We start from the raw sequence: 20,792 nt of genomic DNA, 5'->3' as shown, positions 1-20,792 counted from the left end.
CATTCAAACCAAAATAGACACGTGAAAAGGGGGGAGGACTGTCTCAAGACTAATCAAATAACAGAAGAGTTCTCCACTGCCGTGTCATTCATAAGTTAGTTAGTGGTGTTGCCGAGAGAAACAAGCTTCTCTTATCAAACCAGTTTCCTCCTTTGAAAGGGGTTCTCTCATCAGAGACTGCATGTCTGAAGTTATTGATGAGCACATCAAAGAGAGAGGGGGCGATCAATAATGGCATCGCTTTGTTTAGATGATTAATCGGAACTCTCCCAGACTGAACCCAATTCAGATGTACATTTTTACAGGGCAAAACTACTTGTGAAGTGAACTCAAACAAAGTCTCAGCCATTATGCTGCTCTCTCTTTAAAAGGCGGGATTTGGTGGGGCAAAATCCTCACAAATGAAATGATTTTATGTTGACAGGAAAACCTTTCAAGATTGTTGAGAAATCTCAAAAAGTTATGACCTCAAGTTCTGTAGTCTGAGTTGTGTCTTGCAACTTCACTTTCTTCTAATCACCGTTTCAAGTTTTCTTAATTTCACTTCCATAAGTCCAGCAGAAGCATAAATGACATGCAGTCGCTTTCCTTTGTCCACTCACCTCGCTGTCATGGCTGGCCATAGTGAGCAGGGTAACGGGGCTGTTTGGGTTGCTGCCGTCGCTGACCGAGGGCATGTGTCCATTCCTCATAATGGGAACGCTGGCCAGCGCCTGGCCCGGTGTGTGTGGATGCTGTACACTGTGGCCCTGCCCGGCAGACGAGGCCAGCTTTGAGCCCAGTGTCAGGTACTGTTTGACCTGCTGGTTCTGGCTCTGGTGGAGGTGGAACTTGGAGTTCTCCAGGTGGCTGTGTACCTGCAGCAAAAAAAAAAAACAAGTCATACACAAGCTTAATTAGTAGTGTTAAAACAAAAACAAAAAAAGAGCTCACAGGGTTGGAGATTGTTTCTCACAATGCTGACTAAGACGAAGTGTGTGGTAGCGGTTTTAGTTCAGCGCAAAAGCGGTTGCAAGCCAGGATTTTCCCATTATGAGTCACGTATCCTCATCGAATAAAAAGACTACTAGCTAGAGCAGAAGTCATACATTATGATTCATGTTTGACATGTTGACCAAACCTCTTATCAGAATTAGGACTCATTCTTAAGGCCTCTTAAGTATTTCCATATTTCGTCCATTTTCTGCGTATTTTTCTCCAAAAAATGTGGTCAATATCACGCTCTTTCCTCCAAATCTTGAGTTAAGATCAAAATTTATTTATTTTTTACATTTCCATTTACAGACAGAGTTGCTGACACAATAATAAAAGCCTTCAAGAAAATATCGAATCAGAAAAAAAGAAAATATCATCGTTAGCCAAAACAGTTTTTCCTAAGTTTCAGATTCTTACATTTGAAGCTCTTGTTGCGTCCCGCATCGTGAAGTAACTGCAGTCAGTTAAGTGTGGCATTCTCAGAAAAGCAGATACTCTTCAGAGTGGTTTGTTTGTTGTAGCAGCAGGTCAACTTTAGGGATCCAAGTCTGCTGCTGCTGCTGCTGCTGCTGCTGCTGCTGCTATCCTGATGCTCTGCTTACTCAGTGAGTGTCTGTACTTCCCGGTCCCTTATCAATGTCTTATAAAGGCCCCTTAGTGAACTAATTAGGCCCAAAGCTGGGGGTAAGCCTTTATGTTGCCTAGCATGATAATCACTTCAAACACTGAACTGTCAGATCACCCAGGGTTTGATCACTGCAGGATATCTGCCTTTAGAGTCTATCACTAATTCATTCGGACCGCCCCTTTCTCTCTAACTGACCAATTAGAGGTCAGCTCCCAAAGTCCTCTGCTGCCTGCTCCAGGGGTTGTCGCGGCACAATTGACCCTTGTTCCCCAAAGGGGGCTTTAAATAACTCTCAGTGCCATTTTTAACCAAGCATTTCCATTAATTTACTTGTTTCAATGTAGACAGTAGAGCGTAATTGGATTTCCGAACAATAACTGCAATAAATCTATCTTAGTGTTTGTGACTGAAACGGCTATTTTTGGAGGTAACCACTCACCTAAAAATGACCTAAATTATTAGGTTTTGAAAAAGTGAACTCACAAAGCGGCTCACTGTTAGAACTGCTTTATTAGTTTACGTCCTACAGATAATTTTTGGTTGAACTTGATGATAATACATGTATTGTTTGCCACGGGGTTATAATGTCAGACTTATTACGCGCTGATGGTCATCTTGTCTTGTTCTTTTTTACCCAGACTTTGTCTAAAAAGTTTTCCATTCACCGGTCAAAAAAGCATGCGCCGCAGGCTTGCCAAACGTTCTCCATCACTGACCTCGGATAATCAATTTAAAGTAGAGGAAAGTGAGATAAGGAATAATGCATGCATAGTACTCTGGCTGATTTAGAAGACAATGATATATGCAAAACTGATACTGGAAAAAAAGTGAAGTGACTTTAAGGAAAAAAATATTTTTAGTTCTTCTAACCACCTGTGCTCTGTATTGTCCCTTAAAAGCACATATCCATGCCTCAAACTAACAGTCATTATAAGAACAATGAAAGATAAAATGATCAAAAACACGACCGTTAAAAGTTAAATATATGACAGCTAAAATAAAAAACAGTGCTTAAAGCTAAACACTGACAGTTAGCTGAAAAACAACACTACAATATCAATTAAAGAAGTAAAGAACAGTCAAAGAAGGATGTTTTCTGGACTTGTGTTCTCTGTAAAGTCTACCTTTAGTTAGCCAAAATAAACTTCCATTTACCACCATGAGCCTTTAATGAAAGCCGGTCAAAATAAGGGGATAGCAACAAAAGCTACTGAGTGAATTCGTTTAAACAGGTTCCTAGTCTCACAGAAGCAACTGTTGGAGTTAGAGGTGGGGAAAAATCGATTATGTAAAAATCGAGATTCTCATCTTCTGAGATTTTAAATCGATTCATAACTTCCAAAAGTCAGAAGAAAAAAAATGGGTAGATCCTGAATTATGTACTAATTCAAAAACAGACTTTGAATCATGAACCCAGAATCATTTTGAATCGAGAATAGATTCTCAATCGAATCATGAAGCCAAGAATCCAAATCGAATCGTGAGACACCCAAAGATTCCCAGCCCTCCTGGCAGTGATTTAATAATAGCATGCTAATAATTAGCCCTATTGTATATTCAGACATCTACCACCAATTGCTAGTTTTTGTGGATGAATTCCCAAATCACTTCTAAACTTCACCAAAATGTATACTGTAGCTATGGCAACTTTGGAATTGGACTTTATACTAAAACTCTGAATAAAAACAATCCCTGTCAGCTCTTATTCACCACCTAGCTAAGCCCAGTCCCATCACAATACTCAGCTTGTCAGTAGTAACTGAGAGCGCTTCTCTGACTTGCTACAGGGCCAAACAAGATGCCAGTTGTTAGCCAATCAACATTTTTTTTCCGCTACAGCTAGCAGGAGAGATGCCAGGACTGCGACACAGCACATCTGCTTTGTGTGACAGCGGTTTGTCCTGGTTTCACTTCGGCTTTCTCACTACTGTAAATGCCGGAGACACGCTTGTTATCCACTTAAGGGAATCTGATTAGATTTGAGAGGTAATGGTGCTTCAGTCACAGAGGAGGACCTCGACAATGGTCGGCCTGTGCATGTGTTGGGCGGACATGCTGAAAATGATCAATGCCGGCCATAGAAATTGGACAGGAACGAGCTACGAATCGAATAAATCAATGCTCAAGTTTGGAGATTGTGGTGGCAATTCTGATGTTTCAGACACTTGAGTCTTTTTTTTTTTCTTCTCCTTCTCGACATGGATGCTAGCACCTGCTGCAACAATTGAGGTAGTGTCTGTGGTTTCTGGTGGAGGTCACAGGTTCACTATCTATTTACAGACACAATTATTCTAGACATGCAACCCAGATTGTGTCGGCTAAAACTCCATGTTCACTGGCATCAAATAAATTATATCCGATTAGATCTTTGCATGTCTAGACTGCTTCCAATAGTTTTGCCACATTTGATGCTTATAATACATTGTAGCCATTCAATCTATTACAGCACAGTTAGCTCTGTTATGTTTCATAATGTTTGAATGATAACTGTCAGGTTTGCAGTTCTACTTCCTGGGTCCATTATAAATACATAATTGACTGTCCTTAAGAGGTCAGCTACATTTTCCTAACTACATTATCTTCATTAGAGACATTTAAGCCACCAGAAGAAAGACGTCTGAATCAGACAACTCCCTCCTTACACACACACACACACACACACACATACACACACACACACACACACACACACACACACATAAACACACACACACACACACACAGACTCTTGCTCTTTTGCTTTCTCATTTAACGTCTCCTAACTCTTTTACCGACATAATTGGATTGCTTACAGTGATCTTAATCTCACGTGAATGCATCACAGTAATCAAATACAAACTTTATTCAGCGTTTCTCCTTTTTTTTTAAACTACTTTTCTCATCACAGATGTTTTGCCAGCAGTTCTGAAGAATATGCATTTCATTCATTCAGGCAAGTGCACTACAAAGCATGTCAACATGTGTCATACTTCCTTAAAGTTGAAATAGCATCCATAAAATCACGTACATACCCATTTTCATGCAATGAAATAAATATTCTGCCAATGCTTTTGTATGAAAAATCACAAATTCTTCCCTAAAAGTTCAAAAACACAACTTAAGAACAGAAATGCACCACCAACATGGACTCTATCTGTAAGTTAGGTTAAATAGAGTTGGGATTTACCTCTGGGTTTAAACGTGTATTTCATTAGTCCCACTGAAACGCTGCACCCGCAATCCCATCGTGACAGACAAAACTCACAGGTGTTTCTTCTAAATGAAAAGCTCTTGCCTAACCCAGTTTCAGTCTTACCCAAGTTCTCCTTTCACTTCAGAAAAATCCTGCAACTTATGAAACACTGGGTGGGGGTGACATTAACTCATTGTCCAAATGATGGGAAAGACCCCAGGTTGGAGGTTAAGAGTCATTTCTCCAAAAAGAAAATGTCGTATTTTCAAACATATTGACGAGGTTATCAGGAATGCAGAGTAAACTATCCTTTTTTTTTCTTTTTTTTTTATCCCATCTTGAATCCACAGAGATAAGATGATAGTGGAACAAAAAACCTTCTCAGACATGCTTACTTGTTTTTTTCTGCTGAGCCTGCTAACCAGTAAACAGCTGTAACCACACACCGTGGATTGTGAAATGTGAGGGGGAGATAAGATCAGGATAGCAAACGGATCACAAAATCTGCATCACACGGCGGCTTTTCATGCCTTTTACAAAGCACAGGCGATTTCTCTTGCATGCAAACACAAACAAGTGCGCGCATAAAGTGCACCTTTCTGCAGCTGATCTGGTTTAACCATGCAGGCTTGTAGTCAATTCTCTCCCCCCCCCCCCCCCCCCCCTACCTGTAGAAGCTGGATCTCTGTCAAGGTGATCACTTTGACCACACAACATCGACTCATGGCTCCCGGAGTGGCAGCGTCTCCCACCACAGGAGCTGCAACTTCTCATAGAGGAACAAGAACTGTCACCGCTTACAGCTCAGTGAGACAGCGGGTAGAAGAAGAGGAAGAAGAAGAGCCATAGCCTCTTTCCTGAGCTTTTGCAGAAATATCAAAAAGGAAGGCATGACACATCAGCTTATTTGGGAGCTGTTTCCTGAGTGTGTGTGTGTGTGTTCATACTCGGTGGGTTTTTGGTCAGGGAAAAGCCTGACGGAGGCAGAAATACAGATGGCAGTTAGGGGGGGTTGGTGTGTGTGTGTGTGTGTGTGTGTGTGTGTGTGTGTGTGTGTGTGTGTGTGTGTGGTGGGGTGTAATAAGTTGACAGACTGTGTTCCTGCTTGTGGATCACCACACTTTTCCTTCCTGCAGAACATCCAGCCCAGCTCAGCAGATTCTCCCAGGTTATCTTCATGACACCCACTTCCCTTGGACAGCCTTTTCAACTGTGACAGTACAGTCACTGACGGAAAGTTAGAATCTAAGAGTGTGTGCATGAATACTGAAAGACACAAATGTACAATCGAAAAGTTGTAATCATGTTCCACTCAATAAGAAAGAAACAACATGCATACTCTAAGATACGATATTTTGTCCTGTAAATGTCTTGGACTCAAGTGCTGCACACCTTCAAAATTGAAAATTGAAAACAACAATCCATACCATCCATATGTATACAGAGAAGCACGTACCAAAGACAAGCTAACGCTCAGTGTTTGTACTGTAACTAAGATTTGACCACACAACAATGACTCATGGCTCCCAGAGAGGCAACGTCTCCCACTGCAAGAGCTTGGGAGCATTTAGCTTGGGAACATCTGCATTCTGATTTTAAACGTCAAAACTCATGAATGTTCTAAAATCCTGAGTGAAAAGTCTTAAATCCAGGTCCAGTAGAAGAGGAGGACATACTTTATTAATCCAGTTTTTTTTTTACTTGGTTTTTGGACCTGCTTCACACACACATGTCAGGAATACACACACATCCACAAACAGGATATGGTCATGCACTAATGGAGAGATGTCAAAGTGAGGGGCTGCACATGAAAGAGCGCCCAAACCAGTTTGGGGTTCAGTGCCTTGTGCAAGGGTATCTTGGCAGAGCTCGGGAAGTGAACTGGCACAGCTCCAACACAGTTCTGTATTTTGGACTGTATCCGGACTCTAATCAGCTACCCTTTGGTGTGGGACATAGACTGTAAATATTAATGGACGAAGCCTGAGTGACGTCGGCCATCTGTTCCTGCAGGGGGTTCTGGAAGCTCATCGTTAGCAGCCGCCATGCTGGAAACTTTCAGTCAACCTAACGACAGGCTTAGAGCTGGAGCTGAGGCGGGTTTTCAGCCTCTTGACGAACAGTTACATCGCGCCCACCTGTCAATCATGTCAGCTACGGCAAATATGGATAACACGTATCGTTTTCAAAATCAAAGCGGAGCCATTTAAAAAAAAAAATCAACCCCCCGTACAGTGTGTGCCCATTTTTTGTACCAGTCTGTAAACATGTTAATTTCTGCTGTACAAACACATGCTGTCATGTGCATGTGACTTCCGGGGTTCCTGGAACCGACAGTCGAGGAACTGCAGGATTTTGCACTTCCGCATTGGCTTAAGACCGAAGGCTGCACCTGTCTATATAAAGATTAAGTGTATAGATCTTGCATTTGATTGCTGATGTTCTTGCCTGTCGAATGCACAAATAAAGAAATTAATCAATTAAAATTGCACAAGTGTCACCTGTACAAATGTAAAGATTTCAGCCAGAAATTGGAACACATAAAAGTACAGTTTTAATTGATACGCTTGAGACTGAAATCTAGACTGTGACTGTTTGGTCTTGAGAGATGAAGACCCACAGTTTCACTGCTTCACTGATCATAGCTGACTCGCTGATTATCACAAACATTAACTTCATATAGAGTTTTTGGATGCACTGTAATAAACCCATCAGGACGTTAAATGTAATAAGCCAAATCAAATCACAATGATTCAGTTAAATCAAGCCTGTGCTGATCATGTTTTCAAAGCATCATTTTCAACAGTGTGATGCACCACGACCTTATATCTCCGCTAGGCTGTTCGATTTGCAATTAGTCCCACACGTGTCCATGGTGGATGATTCCATTAACGAGAGAATGCCAGACTTGATACAGTAGTCTTCTGCAAAAAGGAGCTCTCATTAAAAGCAAATAGATGAATAGTGTTTGTACAGTCACAGTCAGCTGTGTACTGTAACCGTGTACAGATGTGAAGATGTGTTGCTGCTGTGTTTATATCATTCTGCAGTGATTTGAGGGTCAACAAGCTGTGTCCTCATGAGAGTGTGTTTTCTCTGCGTTCATACAAACTTCAACGTTCTTCACCCTCGTGTATATTTGTCTGCTTCTTCTTGTTTATTTGATGTGCACGCAAGTAGAGCAGATCTAGCCAAATTCCTGGCTGGCCTTCTTCTTTTTTTTTTTTTTTTGGTTTTGGCTCGTCTCGAGGCAAAGCCACAAGTGCTCACCTTTGTTAGTCCCCCTGCACGGCATGTTTTAAACATTAGGGACTTCCTGTAAGAGTTGGCCCGCTTCTGAGACAACACTTCAAAGTGCGTCTCCCACATCTGAGGACTGTTTTATCCTGCTAGAAAAGGAATGTATAATGGACACGGCACCACTGCACTTTTAATGATTCTCATATGAATTAAATATTACAGCCATTTTAACTGGATTACACGTGGAAATATGTGCGAGTGTGTTACCTTGATGAAATATTGAATTCATGAAAATGGTCTGCCTCGACAGTGGACCAAGAAAATAGAAAACATTTTTACTTAAAGTAAAGAAGAAACCGGATGTAGGTACCCAATGGAGCTTTGATTAGTAACAATATTTAACCTTTATTCTAAAACCACTATCTTATATTATTAGTAGAATTAGGAGCATTTTTTATGCATCTCTGTTGTTGCCTATTATTATAGTTTTTTCTAAAGTATTGATGTTGTGATTTTGACATTCAAGATTGTGTTAAAGCTGGCAGAACTCAAAAGATAAGCTGTAAATACAACAAAAAACACTAATCTCCTCCTAACAGTTAGCACTCTAAGAAATGATATATATGTGGTTAGTAATTATTATTTTTTTAAATACTTTTTCATTTCATTTACTCGTTTTAGTTATTTCACGACATCCTTTGAGGAGAATGTCAAACTCCAAATGAAAGAGCATTGTCTTAACTTGTTGCTTTATTGATTTCAAACATCTCTTTCTGTGTCTTCTTAAACACGTGTGAATTTGCTTACATAGTGATAATCGCGGAAGTTGAAACGTTAAGCGTTAAGCCCACAAGCAGTTGCCTGTCTGGCCTGTTGACAAGCAGCGCCTCGGTTTTTTGTCTGGGTATTTTTTTCAAGTGTAGTAATTCAACTTTTTTTTTTAATCATGGCTACAAATATAATGGACTAGTTGTTTAGTTTAGTAGAAAACAAATCCTAAAATGTGTCTCTATAAACAGCTGGCCTTGATGTTTGCATTGCACAGTTTAAAAGTTATCAAAAACTCTTATTTGTGCATATACCTTTAAGACATATTACAGTACACTGGGTAAAAGTCAATTTGACTGACGACTCATTTTACAGATTATAAAACGATACAATACTACATTCTCAGTGGATGAAAATATTTCAGAAAGCAGAGGGAGAGAGAGAGAGAGAGGGAGATGATGTGGAGGATACAGTGCAGCCTGTCCTTGCAGTCAGTGCAGGAGATGCAATTAGTCGAAATCGAATAATACAATTTTTGCTTCTAAATCAGTTAGAGCCCGTCGTTGTGGGTGAGCAGTGAAAGGAAGCCCGTTCACAAGAACACCTGAGGGAACATGTACCCTCTGCACACATACTGTACATACATATGCACACAATCCTTTACGCAGACATGTTTACGTAAAACAGTAGGGAAATGTTAGCACCTTAGTTATATTCCATAATATCTGGTTCACTTGTTTATAATGTTGTAACACTGGTAAATGTTGCCACAGCCAATAAAGAGATCATATTTGGAAATAACTTTCATGACTATAAACAAATTAGCATTGTTCCTAGGCAACTAATTTCACTAGTTGAACGGAAATTAAATTTCTGACAAAGGTCCAAAGGGTCCAAATGTCAGAAAACACACAGAAACCAAAATTAAGCACAATTTCTTTAACAATTGTCTGCAGGGATACAATGCATTTTGTTTGCCAAGTGTGTCTCCATTAGCAGTGTTAGCAGCACCAGCCTTCAGTCCTCCCTGCAGCTTAAAATAAAAATGTTGCCAATGCGGAATTGCAAAAAAACTGCAGTTCCTTGAGTGTCCACTGGCTCCAAAGATGCTGAAGTCACATACACACCCCATATTCAAATGTCCGTTTTGACAGCAGATATTAAAATGTTTACAGCTTGGTACAAAAAACAATTTTGGTGTTATTAGTTAATGCCTTCATTGGCACGCACTGTACGGGGGAAGAATTATTTTATAACTTTCCCTTTTTGATTTTATAAAGGTTACAAGTCATGCGTAATTAGAGGACTGACCGATCTAGACTTTCTGTGAATAAAATACTAATGGGCTGCGAGTAGAAACTCCGGTTAAAGTCAAAGGGAAAATGTGACTGTTAGCGTTCACACATGCAGCTGAGCTGGAAAACTTCAGGAGTTTTTTCCAGGAGTTTGGTGCACGAGTGTGCACTTTAAGAGCTTACCACCATGAGCGGTTACCATGCCTCAATGTTTGAAGTTCAGAATATGTTGGCCATTTGAAAGGCTTAATTGAATCAACTTCCTAACAAGAGGACCAAAGGAGAATAACTAAACCGGTCTGAGATTAGACAGAACCAGGGCTTGCACTGCTAGCTAGCTAAAGCTAACAAAATACAGACTGTTTGTTGACTTGGGGCAAAATAATGCAGAAAAATGTACCATGGAACAGCTATAAATTCACTTTTTTTTAACATGAGAATCTCCTCATATGTTCCCACAATATTTTCTTTTTGTTGCAGCCAAAAACAATAAAATAAACTTGTCACACTATGACAGCCTTAAAGTCTACAATTCACTTAGCGGACGCTTTTGTCCAAAGCGACGTTCATCCAAGTCATTTTTTAGTGAAGGTATAAAATGCATGTACTTTCATAAAAGGACTCAGATTGTACTTACAATGAGATCAAATTGTCATGTGTACTGCTCAAAGCCACGGTTGTAAAGCTGCTGAGCAATACCAAGTAGAGGATTGTGGGTAAACTGCTGTGTAGTAGTTATAGTCCTGAAAGGGGCACATCAACCTTGACCCTCACTGTCCAGTGAGCTTGAACAGGATAGACCGGTGCTTAGTGTTGTCTTTCTGAATGATGTCAGAGCTGTACTGTAGACAACTTTAATCTCTCTCTTTGGCAGACAGTGAAAAGGAGCCCCGGTGGGCTCCAACTATAACTACGAAGATGAAGTCTTATTAAAATTATGCACATGATTGATTGCGAGACAGTCCCTGCCCCTCAAAGTAAAGACTTTTCAAGCCTGGTCGGCAGCCTAAAGACGAAAAATGCTCAAGACTCAGAGAGAGAAATCCATGTTATACTTTTAAAAGAGGCTTATGAACTTTGACTCACTGTACCGATACCGATTTCATGCTTTAATAACAAAGCCCCCCTTGAAAATATTGCATGTCTGTAGGGACTTGGGTTGGGAACTGGAGGGACGCTGAGGTCCCCCTTGAGCAAGGCGCTGATCCCCCACCAGTTCAGGAGCGCTCACTGTGGGCAGCACCTCACTCTGACATCTATCCATGTGTGCATGTCCAGAGGATCCTGTTTGTGCATGTGTGTGTATAAAACTAAAATGAGCTCAGACTGTTGCACAGAACATGTATGAATTTATGATGAGGACAGAATCAATATACAAGATGGATTGGAGATATATTGATCAATCCCTTCTGCCTTAGTGTGATTGGGTTGGATCAAATAATGAAAGAGCTGTTTAATAAGAGCTGAGCAGGAAATCTAATTGACTCTGACCTGTGATGTTAGGCTATACGGACAAAGAGCTGTGTGTTTGGTGTGCTCAGCTAGGAGGCTAACTGTTTGAAGTTTCCCTCTAACACTTGTGTCAGTGTCATACAGGAACATGATTGGCTTCCAGTTCAGTGCTGTTGTCATTTAATCACCATTTATACATTTTCTGTAGATTTAAGGTGAGTATAAAAAAAAATGCTCTGGACTTATAACAGTCCCAGAAGTGATGAATAATGGAACAGTGTCAGAGAGGAGAGTTTCTCCCAAGCCATTTAACTGAGTACTGAGTGACCTATAGAGACACTGTACGTAAAAAAGAGACAACATGATGTCACAAGGATGTGAAGTATGCAGCTTTTTAATATCTTTGAAGTATGAGGATGTCCCCAGTAAGAGACTGTAACGACTCTGAAGTATACAAGCTACTCTTTTATATATTGTTTTGGATGGTGTCTTTTTTTCTTACTATTAGAAAAACTGTTTGTCTTATGAGAAGTTGTTCAGCAGTTATTATTAAATGCTTAACTGAAAAAAGGATGCTCCATCATGTCAAAAACAACTCTTGTCTTATCTCCTGGAAGAGATATTTATGACTGTCAGCAGTCGTTTTACTTTAACAAAATACTTACAGGGGACATATTATGAAAAATCCTCTTCTACAGTGTTTTTGAACATATTTTTTGGTAACCTGAGTGTCTACAGACCCACAAAATGTGAAATAAACCCATCCAGTCCTTTGTTTGTGGTCTGCATAAGTCTTACAACACAGAGAGAAATGCTTGGTTTCAAATTTGCTCCCCTTGTGACGTCACAATGGGATTCTGGTAAATAAAATACCCTCCCCTCCCCCGATATGTCCCCCCATGGACTCCACATCCAGCCTAGAGCAAATCAAATGAGCAACCCATGAGGATACTTCTGAACTGAACTTTTATGTGTTTATATTTTCTTTAGTTTCCGATTTTTTTTTTGTAATTCTTTAAAGGACTATGCAGGAAAACATTTACCTTGATTTAAAAGACTACAGCTTTTTGGCCACTGAACAGACTAAAGATCATCATCTGAAATATTCCAATGCAGCTGCTCTGATCTTTGAGGTTTATCTTAAAAAAGGAGGATGCTCCTCTCCGTAACCAACATAAAGGGCAAGCCACTGTTCAAAAGCTTTTGGTGGAGCTCAATCAGCCCTCTCCCCCCCCCCCCCCCCCCTCCCCTCCCCCCCCTAACTTGATTGTGGGAAATTAAATAATGCAATAGCTGTTTAATGAGAACTAAGCAGAAAATTAAATCAACTCCGTCCTTGCCAGAAATAATAATGTATGGTTTGTTCTGCGGACAAAGAGCTGATTGTTGGCTCTGTTCAGCTATCTTTGTGCTCCAATCGTTTGAACGGGCAAGTTTCTGTGACGAAGAGGGGCAGAGATGCATGAGAGAAAAAAGAAGGATAAAAGTCAAGAGGGGTGAGAGGTAAATGAAGAAGATCTCAGATTTGATAAAATGCAGTTATACTGACCTGCATTCAGGTCGTGCAGCGTACTACATGGTTCTCATATTTTTTGCTCTATTCTCTGCATCAGGTAATATACTCCTCTAAACTTGTTCTATAAATAGAATAAATATTAGTTATCTAAATACAAAGCCATTGAACGAGTACAAAGTGAAACTTCTCAAGCTTGAAATAAAAATCCAACCCCATGCTTCCCAAATCAGTGAAGTGTAGAACTCATGAATCAACTTTTTCCCTTTTTCCTTTTCATGTGATCAATATGTACAGTATATTTTCCTCTTCCTTTATTGGATCATGTTACTCCACCAATCTCTGGTAAATTCAGTAACTATCTCTGCCTGAGTTCAATTTATTTTTCCATCATTTGTCAGTTCCAATCATGGTTCAGAGTTTTCTGTCAGTTCTGCCAACCACTACAACCACGTGCCTTCCTGAAGGTCAAGCCAGAGGCTTCCTTCTGCCAAATATGGTTCAGGAGCACAGTCTAAATGTTCTTCTGGTCTTACACAGGATTAAGGAAATACTGTATTATCATAAATAACGGTCAAATGTATTTGTGTAAAAGTGGAGTGTATTAGAGCTAACATTAGCTCTTTGCCTCGAGACCTGTACGTTCATCTTAACTGTCATAGCGGTGCCTGTAGGGAGATGTTTTGACCATTCAACACCCAATGTCTTTTCAGAGCACTATGACTTAGTTCGGCTATTTTCCATGCAATGTGGTGAACCACGTCACCACGCTGACCAAAAATAAGGGAGACTCTTGTCACTCGATCTTCATTACAGACATACACAAGCCCACATGTGGCCCACAAGACACTGAATGTTACCACAGTAGTTCAAACTAATTAACTAATTAAGAATAAAAGGTCCCAATGAAGAGTCAACTAGAAAAAGGAAGAACAAGCATCACACCATGGCACCGCAGATGGATTTACTACAACTTGTGATCTATAGTTCCAGAATCTGGCCCAAAACAAGTATCCTATATCGCCCAAAATACCCCCTCAGCCTGCTCTTTTATTTTAGCAAAGGGATGTTAACAACTATTTAAATGGTTGATTTTAGTCTTTCTATTTCTGGTTTATGCTTGTTCTGCTGGTGCTTGTGACCCTAATATACATCCATCGTTTTTCGCAATTGACCCAGAAGGGTGTAAAGGGATCCAGTACTTTTTTTTTTTTTAGTTGTTTACTGCCAACATCCCTGTCTGGCAGTTGTAATTGGACATGAAAAAACAAAGACTACAAAGTCTCTATAGGCTCATTCATCAAAGCCCATCTCCTCCCTCGGTGTCAGGAAAAATGACCTTAATCCTATTTGGGATTATAATTGGAATTCAAAGACCATTACACCTCCATTATACAGCTGCAGCAAGATGCCAAATTTATGCTTCTCCTTTAAATAACAACTCCACACATGTTTGACTACTATAAATACTCTGCTTTGAGGACTATTAGTTTGTGTTTTCCACCTCCTCCCTAATTGTACCAATTTCAGAATCCAGAATTTATCTAAATGCTGATTTTTAAAAAAATTTTTTTATCAGACTCCCAATTTACAAATACAAATACAAAATCCCAAATCCATCCACGCAGGGTTTTTCAGTTTACATCTCAAACTTGTAAAAGTTGCACTCAATGTTTGGTTTTTAAACGAGTTAAATTGTTCAAGATCATCGTCTTAGTTGAGCATAAAGAGACTTTACTTTTTTAGCTGATGGGTTTAAAACCAATTTCTGCAGAGAAGGTCAAGCATCCAAGGATATTTTGAATACTTCAGTTTTCTTCCCTGAAATAGACTAAATTTGAACTTATCTATATGGAGTTAGAGCAGTCTCAATATTCACAAATGCACACAGAAGGATTCACAAATGTCTTTCAATGCACACACAAATATATTTAATTCTGTTTAAATGTAAAACAAATCCACAAATAAGAAAATAAGATTCACAAATGTATTTCAGATTCACACACAAATATTTATAGTTTTGTAAATGCAGACTGAACAGTTTATATATTTGTGGATTTCTATTACATATATACAAAACTATAAATATTTGTGTGTGAATCAGAAATACATTTGTGAATCTTATTTTCTTATTTGTGGATTTGTTTTACATTTAAACAGAATTAAATATATTTGTGTGTGCATTGAAATACATTTGTGAATCCTTCTGTGTGCATTTGTGAATATTTAGAATGATCTAACTCCATATATTTATACTCCTATAAGTGTCATCAACTGCAGATGTGTTTGACTGAACCCAGCTGAAGCACTCTGAACATCTCTTTCCCCTGCTCCCACCACAGTCCATGTCCAAGCATGCGTTGCATTTATTCTACTTATCCGTTGATAATGCATGCATGAACTAAAACGAATGTCGCTTTGCTCTTTTTTTTCCCTGCTGTCTGTGAAGTTTTCTCAATGACAGATCTCATCAGTGGAGCCGAATGACTGTGAAACTTTGTTTTGATTCCTTCATTAATGATCATGTCTGATCACTTAAATCACACTGGTTGAGTGGCCAAACTGCATGCAAATGCATTATGGGGATTAAAGGAGCTTTTTTGCCCATTGCATACAAACTTTATGTACTTAGAATCACAGTTGACCCTTCTCTCAAGCATACCCTGAGTTTTTTAGATTGATTTCCTACCTTCTACACAGCCATTTGTTTCAGTATATTTCAGCATGCTATATTTCAACAAATCTATCTATGTTATCTGTCTATTATGTCTACGTACCTCAGTGTCATATCATCTGTATGCCAATATGGTTGGGAGCAGAATTTGTCGACAAAAAATCATGCAAAATCTTAAGCAGAAAAAAAAACAGTTTCTGATGTCGAATATCTGGGTTAAATTGAATCATAAATTGCTGTAATTTGATTGTAATTGACTGAATTTGGTGCCTAAAGTGTCCTTGAACACGCTACAGAGCAAACTTTTAAAGACACAGCTGGTCCTTCCTCTCATCTGCAGGAGCAAAGGAAAATGTTTCGTTCCTGCTGCCTGGTAGTTTGGAAATCAGTGTGAAATGCACGTCTTTATACGTGTGTAAACATATATTTATTTCTCGGGCTAAAACAGGGAAATCCTTTGATTCCTAATGCATTTGAGCTGTTTCAAATTGAGAGTGGAGTTGGCACAGCCTGCATTAACACCCCTCATTTTGTGTGTTTTTAGCACTCTGAGCTACCCAGAGGTCATAAGTGTGAGTCCCACCAAAGCAAATCACCCTTCTAACTTTTTCTTTCTCCCTCTGTTCTTATCTCCCTCCCTCTCCGTCTATCTCTCCATCTCTATCAGTCTCTCTTTCCATCTGAGGTTATGGTAATGATCTGATGTGCCGGCAGAGAAGGCACCTGTGCGAGGCTAACGCGAGACGACACCAGTCGTTTCATCACAATGGGGAGCCCCAGAGACCAAAAGACTCACTTAAAAGGCGTATTTAAGGGTATTAATTGCTTGACATGGCTCACCCAGGTATGGGAAACCTTTCGTGCGCCAATTACAGGACTGGCAGCGAGAGAAGAGTGTGCTGTGAGGATGACTGAAATATTTCAGTGCATAACAAGGAGTGAGGTATTTCTCACAAAATCACGTGTGGGGAGCAGACAAAGTTACGGTGATTGAGTTAGCCACCCCCTCCTGCCCCTTCACTCTTTCACGGTGTGTCTGATTCAGTATGTGAGTGGGAGTAATTTCACATGACCTGAGTTTTTCGCTCCAAAACTGCAATTTAGGCCTGAAGGCAGATGAGGAGAGATTTAAAGAACTAAGACACTGTCGGAAAAGGGGAATTGTTGGAAATTAAAGTTTGGGGAATTGAAGAAAATTTCATCACATTTTCACATGTATTTGGTGGCAGTTTCATGACATTGTGCTACTATACCATTCAGGAACTTGGTGATACCAATAATTAGGGTTAAATGGGTTGATGGTCACTATATAACACCCCTTACATACATAAACCATGAAACATTTCCCAATGCTATGAAAGCTCAATATTAGCATTTTACAATATCAGCATTAATGGTAAAATCTTTTCAAGTTCTCGTAGTTTTGCCAACTTTATATCTTTGAGACTGCCTTGTTGTTGTTTTTTACACAGTTGTAATGCTTTTTAAGGAGAATTTCACCAATTATCCCCATAGTGTTGAACACAGCATTTCTTAATGTAATTTTTTCACAAGTCAAGAAACTAGAATTTAACCAAACTACAACTGTTTGCCAACCTGTCAAGTTGCAGTAAACATCCATGTCTTTACAAATCCAGAAAACCCACGCACATCACTTATTCTAAGTCGTTATAAACACACTCTCACCTGATGAAGAACCCGGTCGAGCTCAATTTTTTTAAGTGCATATAGCAAATCAATAGGCATCTTTGGGAGCCATAGTGTTGTGAGTCTTTGTGCATCATATACAAATGTATGTAACATACAGTATGAAGCCTTTTTAAAGAAAATAAAAGTTACTAAGTGTATGACAATACTGATAGAGAAGATGTAGCATTCACTAGATTGGGATGGATGTGACTTCACGGTGACCTCAACCACTGACCAATAAAATCCAGTCAGCTCATCCTTCATTACCATCGAACATTTGTGCCAAATTTGAAATTATTCAATTGAAGAAGTCCAGAGATATTGGATTTACAAGATTCCAAGGGACCGACAATTGAATCTCACTGTCTCCTCCCAGCGTTAACTGTCTCTTCCGCTCTCTTATCCATTGGGGAGAAAAATGACCCAAAAGATATATATTTAAAAAAATTGAAGTTAAGTTCCCCAAGTGCACAATGGTGTCTGGCTCCAATTAAATCCTTTTACCCTGTTTGAGATCTGTATGTAATATTGTGTCATAATTTGAACACTGATTCTTGAGTGATGGCCATGTGTGTCACTAACTTTGACCTTTGACATTTGAACTCCACATTCTTATCAATTGAGTTCAAGTGGGCATTTGTGACAAATTTGGAGAAATTACTTCAAGGTGTTCTGGAGAAATCAAGAGAGTGGGATAAGTATACCAAAAACATAATGCATGGTGTTCAGTTGTGTGACAACGCAGTTTCAAACAAGTAAATGAGTTTATGTCATTTAGAAATATGAGACATTTTGGAGCCAACGATCCGCTTACTTGCAAGTTATTAGTGGATAACAAAGCAATATCTTAAAAACAAGACCGCATACCCATGCAAAAATCTGTAGAGTACTCCTCTTACGTCACCAGAGTTATTTCTCTCACTACTATTTCATCTCGTTGTATTCATGTCAAATTTCTCTGACAGTACCATTACTTTGATCCTGTTTACTTTGCTATTATAAATCAAGAAGCAATTTCAAGATTGAATTATAATAATACCACTCAGAATTTAATTCAGTGTGATGCCCTTTAAACTCTGAAGCCCTACATTTTGCACGGTTGCGTCTTTGCCTTTATTGTCACATGTAACAAAGTTGTCATAGTCCTTTAACTGCTTCCTGAAACAAGGGTGCTCTTTATCTCAAGCATGCAGATGGAAAATTAGATTCAAAGTCATGGAAATACAGTTGGAATTCTGCAATATTTGATAAAAATCTAATTATGCTGCATTGTGCATGCACATATAAACATTGTCTAGATATGAATCCATTTCCCTGCAATATTTAAAATATTAGACTAAGTTTGCGGCCTCAATAGAAGTGCATCACAAGTTGTTAACAGCGTTTACTTCTGAGAGCATCGTCCTACACATGTACAAAAGTAGGTGTGGCAGTTCTACTTACCTGTCCGTACCAGTTATATTCCAGCATTGTGGCAATACTTGCAGCATTCACCGATAACGACAAGAAGAAATACCCAAGTTCTCTTGCACTTCTTCTTCAAAAAAAAAAAAGAATGGCGCAATTTGCAACCTGTTGCTCTCTTCTCAACTTAACTACACAACTCTTAGTTTCCCCTGTGTGGAATTGATGTCGTCAGGACTTCAGGGGGCCAGGCATAAGCTAAGCCATTGCACACACATTTTTGTACACATGCACCGGGTAGCATACCCACACACACACACCTCTGACTCTCCTGTTGAATTTTGGCACTCCCAGGGCTTACGACCTGTTGATAATGAACCTGAACCCATTATTTTGAGTCAATGAATTGAAAGAAATAGGGCAAAGAATGAAAGCCACAGGGCCAATTAACGGCATTCTTTGATGTATTACCCTCGCTCGCCACTCAACCAGACCGCTCTGTGCCTTCTGTCTTTATCCCCTCTGTTATTCATTAATTATTCTGAGCGGGGTCAGAGTTCGTGTGGCTAATTGTGCAGACAGTCTCCCTTTGAGGATGGCAAAAGATTCGCCCAACGCTGACACTCCCCCTGACTGTGCCCAGCCACCTTGAATTATGCCAATTATTCCAATTCTTTGATTTTTTTTTTCCTTCTCCCTCTCTCTGTTCTATCATTGTACTAAGCTGTCTCTCTTTTCCCCCCTCCCTCCTGACATGTCATAGTTTTGTCTCCATTACTCAAATCTGTGTTCACACATACACAAAGTCACAAACAAATAATATTTTGGTGAGATCGTTGCTACACGGGGTAGACTAAGGACAGTTTAGGTCTTATGAGGTTAAATACTGGCTGATTAGATTATTGTAGACCTCAGACAACTTCTTCACAGTATGAATCACCATTTCACTCAACAGTTGTACACTTTGAAAAATTGTGTATATCACAACGCACTCACTTGTTGTTTCAGGTAACAACCACATAAAAGACCCATAGAAGATGTCATTCAAACGCTGAATTACTTTTGAACTGTATGATTGAAAGAAGAGCAGATGTGTTTTTGAGAAAGCTGTTCATCATGTTTCTGACCCTTGTGCAGGGTATTTTCGATATGTTGGGAAATATGCTACTACTCTTGAGTTAAATAGTGAGATTAGTGACATTGAATATTAAGAAACATCCAGCGACTGGTAATCAATCAATCAATTCATTTGCATTTGTACAGCACTAAATAAATGTTATCTCAAGACACATTACAAAAAGAGGAGGTCTAGAGCATACTCTCCAACATTAATCCACCATTAGCAAAGCACTGGAAAAAATGCCTTTGCACAGGTAGATATTTTTTTTCGTTTTTACTCTAAGGTGTATTTTAAGTGGTAACTTGCAGTCTCAGAAATGAAACTGATGTAAAAGTGTCCAAAACTGAAGTTCCAGGGCACTGGATGGTCTAGCAGTTGCGTAGCACGCCCTTGTCCAGGGGCTGCAGTCATAGACGTGGTGGCCATGGGGTTTCGCTCATGCCTCGGCCCTTTGTTGCGCGTCGTCCCCCACTCTCTCCTCCCAGCGTTTCCTGTCTCTTCCTCTGTCCAATCCATTGGGGTCAAAACGGCCCAAAAAGTATATATTTAAAGAATGTGCCGTTAAGTTCCTCAAGTGCACAATGGTGTCTGGCTCTAAAAGTGAGTAAATCACTATGGGGCCCCATTTTCAATTTCAAAACTTTTACTGCCTTTTTCTTTGTCCCTATAGCTATTCATGACAGCTGTCAGGGGTTGAAGTTTCTATACGCTCAACCATTTCAATTGTATTAACACTTAAAGTATCTCTAACTCTTATTCAGTCACTGAACTTAACCTCTCTGCCATGTTTCATTTTTGATCACTTTTGTGGAATTATTTATACAAATGTAAGACAATATTAATGTATGGGTAAACCTGTTTT

The 20,792-nt window shown here is 39.5% G+C and overlaps 1 protein-coding gene across 6 annotated transcripts in view; it reads right to left on the bottom strand.

Moving 5' to 3' along the window:
* tfec (transcription factor EC) overlaps positions 1-20,792 on the bottom strand; it is a 49,753-nt gene that overhangs the window by 7,220 nt on the left and 21,741 nt on the right. For 2 of the 6 annotated variants that reach the window (XM_061029751.1, XM_061029752.1), the window contains exon 3: positions 603-857. In XM_061029751.1, coding sequence (XP_060885734.1) covers positions 603-857 — 255 coding nt within the window. Of the gene's footprint in view, positions 1-602; positions 858-1,392; positions 2,004-4,769; positions 4,872-5,443; positions 5,713-20,792 lie in introns of those variants that run through there. The other 4 variants (XM_061029754.1, XM_061029756.1, XM_061029753.1 and 1 more) reach the window with 4 other exon arrangements.

This window comes from Labrus mixtus, chromosome 22 (assembly GCF_963584025.1).
Source record: "Labrus mixtus chromosome 22, fLabMix1.1, whole genome shotgun sequence".
NCBI classification, from domain to species: domain Eukaryota; kingdom Metazoa; phylum Chordata; class Actinopteri; order Labriformes; family Labridae; genus Labrus; species Labrus mixtus.
Note: the sequence above shows the minus strand (reverse complement) of the source record. Positions and strands in the feature narration are given on the sequence as shown.